The sequence below is a fragment of the Pygoscelis adeliae genome, unplaced genomic scaffold, assembly GCF_000699105.1.
Source record: "Pygoscelis adeliae isolate BGI_AS28 unplaced genomic scaffold, ASM69910v1 Scaffold226, whole genome shotgun sequence".
NCBI classification, from domain to species: domain Eukaryota; kingdom Metazoa; phylum Chordata; class Aves; order Sphenisciformes; family Spheniscidae; genus Pygoscelis; species Pygoscelis adeliae.
Window position 1 is genome coordinate 3687766 of NW_008824983.1, and position 7854 is coordinate 3695619.

The 7854-nt window shown below is 39.1% G+C and overlaps 1 protein-coding gene across 1 annotated transcript in view; it reads right to left on the reverse strand.

The window, feature by feature from the left end:
• Window positions 1-4703: 4703 nt before the first annotated feature.
• The window catches only part of NUPL2 (nucleoporin like 2), an 8150-nt gene continuing 4999 nt past the window's right edge, over window positions 4704-7854 (reverse strand). The window contains exons 5-7 of the mRNA XM_009325763.1: window positions 7447-7533; window positions 5619-5703; window positions 4704-5483 (exon numbers count right to left, since the gene is read on the reverse strand). Of these exons, the coding sequence (XP_009324038.1) occupies window positions 4918-5483; window positions 5619-5703; window positions 7447-7533 (738 nt within the window). The 3' untranslated portion in view covers window positions 4704-4917. The remainder of the gene's footprint in view (window positions 5484-5618; window positions 5704-7446; window positions 7534-7854) is intronic.

Here is a 7854-nt window from a genome sequence, read left to right on the forward strand (position 1 = left end):
GGACACGTACTGTTCGTCCTGACAGGTAGGGATTTGTTTCTAGTGTTTTGGTTTTGGCTTGGCCAGATCTTAACAGAGGAAGAAAAGGACTTTCCTAGTTGGGAAACTTCCTGTCTAAGACATTGCTGAGGAAGTACCGCAATATTCTGGTTACTAGTCAAGATGCCTTAAAAAAAAGCCATTTCCTCCCCTCGAAGAGGGTACCCTTTCAGTAAGACAGTCATTCCATCCTACAGCCTCTGCTGTAATTTTTCAGCTCTTGAGTTTCCTCCTAAATTCTCATTTCCAACCAGGAATCACTTTGGTTGCTCTCTAAATCTTCTACTCGTCACGCAGCTCTATGGCAACTGCCTGCCCAGAACCAAATGCAGTGTTACCAAGTCACACAGGGAAGGAGATTCCTACAGCTCACACTGCAATTTACTGATCTAAACCACTGTGGCTTCATAGCTCACTTACTGTCACTTTCAACTCTACGGTTTCCTCTGTCTCTCTGAAGACTAGTAGTATTTTTTTTTTTCCTTCAGCTGCTGGCTTATATTAGGTCAAATACAGTTAGATATCTATTTAAATTGTCTGATGGTCTATGGCTTTTTTCCTCCATTACTGTCCCGGTAAATATCAAATTACAGTTTCTCTCCATCCTCTACATGAGGATATGGGAGGTGGACTATAAACAAAAAGCACTCACTCGCTTGTCAATGTTTGTGACTAATCGCCAACCCTAATCACTGTTACATAAACATCTGACACCTCTTAAATGCCTGTATCAAACGCCTTACTAAAAGCCAGATGATCTGTCTTTAGAATCTCCTCAAATTATTTGTAACCATCAACAAAATAAGTACCTTTGCTTGCTAAGATACATTATTTCCCCAGTCTGCTAGCACATCCCTAGTGCTCTACCACTTATCTAAATAATTATCAGAACTATAGCAAGTCCATTAGCTGATTCCCTTACTGACCGTACAGCAAATTATCTGGACTCCCACTGTGCTGCAGTAAGCTCACATTTCACAAATATTTTCTTACTTGCCTTTTATCAGTAACTGCATTACAACCTCATTGGTTTTCAACTGTCCCTCATTTCAAGTATTTTTAAATAGATTTCCACCATTTCAGAGTTATCAATCTCATTTCAGTGCTCCTGTATTAATAGGCCTTTTGTATTCCTTTCCCCCCCAGACATGTTTGTGAAAGCTCTTCTTTCCTTATCCTTCTGGCTGTTGTTAATTTATTGTTGTTGATGCCCTCAGCTTTATTCTCTGAGGCTTAAAGCTAGTCAGTTGATTATTTGCAGTCCATCTTCCTTCATTCCATGTAAGGCTACCTTGCCGCTTTCCGCTGCATAGAGTGAAACTACAGAGCACATGGCCACTATGATGCTTAACTTTTAAGACAAAATTGTAATGCTTTCTGAGGCTCACCCCCCACCCCCCTTTTCTCTGCTACTAGCTCACATTTTGAAATCTCCCAGTGCTGCTGGAGGAAAAAGGGCAGAGAAAAGGTGCTGGGTTGCTTCCTCTGCTGGGGCTGGGGAGGGTTTTTCTCCTGTATAACAGCCAGTCTCGAGTGCTGCTGAGGATTAATCCATGATCTCTTGGAAACCAAAACTTCAGATTAGTTGTTTGTACCACACCGCAGGAATTTCAGTGACTCATAAATCCTGTTATTTCAAAGTAAGGGAAGTACTTGAAAATATCATGTGGAGCTTGAATGTTCTAGCCTATTTCACAGACCGAGTTCTACTAATCAGGACAGGTTACACCTCTTTGCTTGGACGTTCACCTCATGATTCCTGTTCTAAAATGAGGTACAGTAAGTGAGATCTGTGAGTTTGCTGCCACGCTATATGTGTTTTTATATGCCAGACTGCAATATTACGACTTTCTGGAGAGCAGCCATATGCCAAACAAAAGGCAGTTGCAAAAAGGGAAAGTTAAGAAAATGAAAGGATTGTAGCTAAAAGGAAGATATTATTTAGCCACCTTTGTACTTGCAACCAACTTTGAGATCAAGTATACCAAAAGCAGAACAAGATGAACAGCAAAAAGAAGTGAAATACAGTGCAAATGTTGGGAAAGATTGCTTTGATCTACTGACAAATTGTTGCTTATTTTCTGCAGTTTAGTAAGCCCGCTAGAGCAATACTATTTCCTTCTATTCTACCCTATCCTTATCTCTACTTCGGCAGCCGAATACCCAGCTTGCCTTTTGCTAGCGAAGTCATAGCACACTGCTCTCTGCCATCTTTTTGGGTGCTCAGAAGCCCATTTGGAATGAAACATCAAGTCTTAGTATCTCTTGCTAATAGAGATTTTTTTGATTTGTCTTTGAGGGTGAGGAGATGACCTGAAAAAATGCATTTGCTCAAAAAATTCGATCAAACATGAATTTTTATTTATTGTCATCTAAATTAGGAATACCTCCCTTAACCTTTCTATTTCTTAATGGCAAGGTGACCTAAGACTTCAATTCCCTTCTCTCCTTAGGTTGCTGTAAGTTAGAATGATGTTTGAGAACGCCTAGCCAGTGTTCGTTTGGGTACTTATGGTAGATTATTCAGATTTTTCATGGTCTTACAATTTTTTTTTTAAGCAAAAGCACTTCTGCTTAAAAAAGCGCTTGTGCACTTTAGAGCCTTGAAAGCTCTTAGTGCAGCTTAGCAGCAACAGCCTGCTGAGATACTCTAAGAAAGATTAAAGGCTTTAGCTCATCACTTAAGTTCAAAAGCAAGCTGCTTTAAGCTCTTACGTAGCACAGCAGCAGCACTGAGGTACAGAAGCTCAAAAATCTTGCAGTGGCCTTGTGTATAAAGACACTTCAACTTAGTAAAGATAGCTTTGGCATTCGGCAGAGGTAGCCTATCCTTAACTGTGACTTAGAATGTTCCTCTCTTTTTTTTGTTTGTTAGAGTAGTCATTTAAGAGGATGAGCATTAGGAAAAAAGATTAGGGAAAAAAGCACAGGTGACTTCAAAACTATTACTACTTTAAATGTAAGACAGAACCATACACAGTCCTCTAAAACATGCCATGGGATCCTTATGGTTATCAGCAAGGCTTAATTCTGTACCTTCACCCAGAATATATTCTTGCTATGCTAGAATGCTGCTTTAATAAATAATAATAATAAAAATTATAGGAACTTTAAAAAAGCCTTGTAGCTTTCTGATACAGTTGGGTTTGAGAACCACTACGGCTTCACAAATGAAATACGGGAAAGGGTATATAGCATGTAACAGAATGAGTTCAGGCAGTTATGGCATTCATCCGACAAGCCACAAATGCTTTTTTGTTTGTTGTTAAATACTAACTTCTTACAAAAGTGAATTTAACAACTTCTGTAAAGATGGGGGGTTTCTGCAACTACAGTGGCATAACGGATTTTGGTATATTCCTCAGTTCCTGTGTAACTAACTGGCATAAATGATCCAGAGCTGAGTGAGCCCTGACAGATGTACGTGTCTTCATTTGTACAAGTCTTAGTACTGCTCTGGAGACCCCACTTGGAAAAACACATTTCATAAGAATTAAATGGAACTCCGGGCCAATGTATCAGTATTTTGTTTGTGAGTTGCAGGAAGCCTGCACTGGGTCATTAACAACAATAACAAAAAGCAGATGCCTTATTTCGTTTACAAAACAATCACCAGAAAAATCCATATAAGCAACCCAGTACTACAACACAACATATGCAAGTTTCTGCTACATCTACGCTGAGCATGTGGACTGAGGAACCCGGATTTCTATTAAGCCTGCAGAGTGCCTACCCCGTGGCCCATCATCCTAAATGTTAAATTCGCTCACACTGTTTTAGCAAGCCATCTGCCAGTATGCTATGGACCTTTGGTAGGAAACACGGATGTAGTGAAGCTTTAAGTAGGACCACGGGTCCATAGCAAGAACCAAAATGTTATCTTCAAATGTTAAAGAAACAACCACTTTATGTATATCTTGGAGTAAACTTTTGCTTTCCTCTTGAATAGGAGGCTTGGTAATCTTAAACCATTAATGGAGGGCCTGGTCAAGAACAAACGTTCTCTTCACCCGACTCTAGTACCTCCTCTGGAAGATTCCCGACCCCTGCTTTATAGCATCTTGGCAAAATATATACCTTAATATCATCATTTCACAAAAGGTATTGCTAATATACGTACCCATCAAGTTTTGAGAACCAGACAACAAAATTCTATCAATTCACATAAATGTAGTAAGTAGTTTTGCAATCGCTTGCAAAGTTTTGTCTAAGAGGTGCCAAAATAGCAAACCACAAGCTCCTTATTCATGATGAATGCTTTCAAGGCTGTCCTCCCCCAAGTGTATTACATTAGTGCATGCATTATGACCTCAAGCAGAACAACTAACAAAAGCTGAATTGCATCAGCTGGGAGAGGTAGCTGACTCCTGGGTGACAGAAGCACGTAGCTAGGTACAGACCACACAGGAGCCCTCTATCTCCAAACACAACTGTCAAAGGCTGCACGAACCCTTTAAATAAGAGGCAAAAGACAAGGTGGTCCAACAACAAGCAGTCTTGCACTGCAACCTTCTTTCTAGCATTCTACTCACAGTAGGCTGTGAATACCTCACCAAAACATTCTTACCTTTTGACAAAGCCTTTATAATATAGTTTTTGGCCAGAATTTCACAGTACAGACTGTGAAAAGGGAACTTTAAATTTTATTTTCATTAGTTCATTTCTTGGATATAAAGGTCCATTCCAAAATAACCAAGAAATGATAAAGTACAATGTTCAAATGTTTATACCTGTGAGTTTATTATTGCAGAAGACTTAGAGATGAAATGAAAATTAACTCAAATGGAAGCATTTTATTTCATTACTCAACCACAAAATCATGTAGTTGAGGTATCAGAGAAGTTACAAAAACATTATTTCAGAATAAACTTAAAAGTCCTAAACATTTAAAAGTTCTAATGGTGGTGGCTTAAGAGGAATCTTTCCCATTGTAAACTTTTTTGCTTCAAATTGTTTCAACTCTTCAGCTGATAATTCGCTCTTTGGTGTAAATAACTTTTCTGATGTAGTACTGTTTGTGACTGCAGAAGACGCTGTTATGTTATGTGCAGAGGCACCGGCAGTCTGTCCAAATAAAGTACTGCTTGAATGTGAAGGAGAAGCTGCTACTGCCACATTAAAAGCTCCAAAGGCTGTAAGCGGAGCGGTGCTTGAAGAGTTCACAGCAGAAGAATTGCCAAACCCTGAAAACCCAGAAGTTCCAAAACCGCTGGTTGTTTCAGAAGTTTTAAATGAGAAGGAGGCTGCAGATGGAGCCACCGGGCTGCCAAAACCAACAGAATGGGATATGCTGGGAGAGGACGTCACACCAAATGCGGGAGGATTACAACCAGCAGAAGAGCTCCCAAAAGCAGGGGTGCTTCCAGACGATGCACTGACAAGACTGGAACTTGTTTTAAAGGAGAAACTGCTAGCGCTGTTACTGCTGCTGTTCACAGGGAAGCCTGCAATTATAAAATTTATAAAAAATGTTAGAATGTGCACACCTGTGATACTAAACCACTGCTGTATTTCAATAATGCAGAAGAAGAACAACCCAAGGAAATATTTAACTGTTGGTTCTTAATGCAGGAACTTACTTGACAACCCAAAGCTTGATGTTTGCTGTCCTCCAAATCCAAAGGCAGGCAGTGGTTGAGTGACAGTGTTCTTTAATTCAGATAGCTTAAAAAATTCCAAATACATAAGTGAAAAATAGATTCCAAAACAGGGAAATGTCAGCAAAACATACAAAAACATACAAAACCAGCAAAAATATAGCTGCCCAGTCCAATTGATACAGATTAGACTAAGTTAGACACTGATCACTTTCATCACAATTGCATGCTCTTGCAGCTATGAACAAAATGCTTTAAGGCTATACACTATTCTCTGTAAAATACTCCAGAACCACAAATATATTACAATTTACAGATTTTTGTCCGTCAGTCAATGACCTGAACACCTCTTCCAGCTCTCGTTCTCATCTCTTACCTATTTCAAGTACTGCTTTATGACCCTACCTATGTCATTGCTTTGACTTAGTCTGTTCTCTCAGCTTGGCACACCTAGTCTTCTGCACTAAAGCCAAAATCCCACTTCTTCACTTTCAGCACTGAACACACCAAGGGGTATAATCATCTTACTAAAACTTTAATGCACTTCATGCAGACTCCACTTAAATCAACTTGCTCTGTCTCCCTGATTATTTCATATTGGCTTTAACTCAAGTATTCTTTTCTGACACATCTAGATTCACAAGTGTTTGTCACCTTGCCAGGAATAACTACTCTTTACACCTTCAAGTTTTATCCAAACAGTTTCACTCCCACCTATCTATCAATTTCTTATTCTGGCATTACCAAAGTGCTCTGTTTATCCTAAGATAGCCTGGAGGACAATTCTGGGCTCGCCTGCCGATTATACCGTGGAAGAGTCAACATCAGCACATGGAAGAAAAGGTGGGGTGAATATTTGCCTCTTACTGTACCTGTACTCGACCGAATCCCAACCTTAAGCTATGGTTACTTTCATGTGGCTTGCAATGATAGTATTCCAAACCTGGGATCCAGCTGCTGCCTTACTAACATGGAACCATCCTGATTCACTATTTTCCTTAGTTAACTAAAGGGTTTTAAAATACCCGCCTGCAATTCACTGATTTCACGATTCCAGAGAAAGGTGGATGTAAAACTCAAAACTGTGTTCACAGACTTCCATGTTCACCTGACTCAGGTAGTGCTAGAATATTCAGTCACATTTCTATCGCCTATAAAAAAACACATAGATGGAGAGATAGGGCAATTTTCAAACTGCAATCGTTATTCTCTTATGTAATTCCTCTTTACACCCTTTCCACTTTCTCTAATGTTCCCAGGAGCGTTCTAAGATTACTGTCAAGGTCTTCGTGCCACCAGTCAGCCGAACACTTTCATGCCAGATGTTTTTCAAGGCTGCAGTGCCAGAATATAACACACTGTAGTTGACATTTTCAGAACAGTTCATAGATCTACCATAAAATTGCCAACGAATCTAGGATTCAAACATTTTCATGTCTCAGCTATTTAGGTGCAAACAAGGATGTCCTAAAACAATCGTGTATATTTGGTTGTAAAATATAGTATCCTGTGATCTTCAAAGCAATACCTATCACCTATTTATATAAAGTTAGTAGCAGTGTAGTTAAATACTTTGATAACAGCTGAAGTTTCTATGGAACATTTGCAAGATCTTCTCATTAAAAACAAGGTGGCGTATTACAACTTACAATGTCTTAGAAATCTTTGTAGCAGAAATTAACACTAGCATTTGCAGGACAGTTTGGTGGGATGTGTCTAAAAAAACGTTAATCTAAGAAAAACATTTGCCCAAGATTAATAAAAAAATAACATCAGGAACAGAAACATTTTACCTTTCATTAACACTTACCAAAGCTGCTTTTGTCGATGTATTTAAAGCTTTCAACTGAAGCAGACGATTTTTCCATTGTTTTGCTAACTGTTGGACAGAATTTATCTAAAAAGGGGCAAAAGAAAAGCATGTTTGTATTATTGAAGACTAAAAAAAAAAAAAAAATAGAGTGATCTGACAACTAAACTGAAAAAAGATTCCTAGAATTAGAAAAGAAACTTCATTAAGCCAAGAAGACAAGATTTTTGCTTTCCTGAAACTTCAAGGCAAGTGTGCTGGTTTTGGCTGGGATAAAGTTAATTTTCTTCATCGTAGCTAGTATGGGGCTGTGTTTTGGATTTGTGCTGACAACAGTGTTGATAACACAGGGATGTTTTAGTCACTGCTGAGCAGGGCTTACACAGGGTCAAGGCCTTTTCTGCTTCT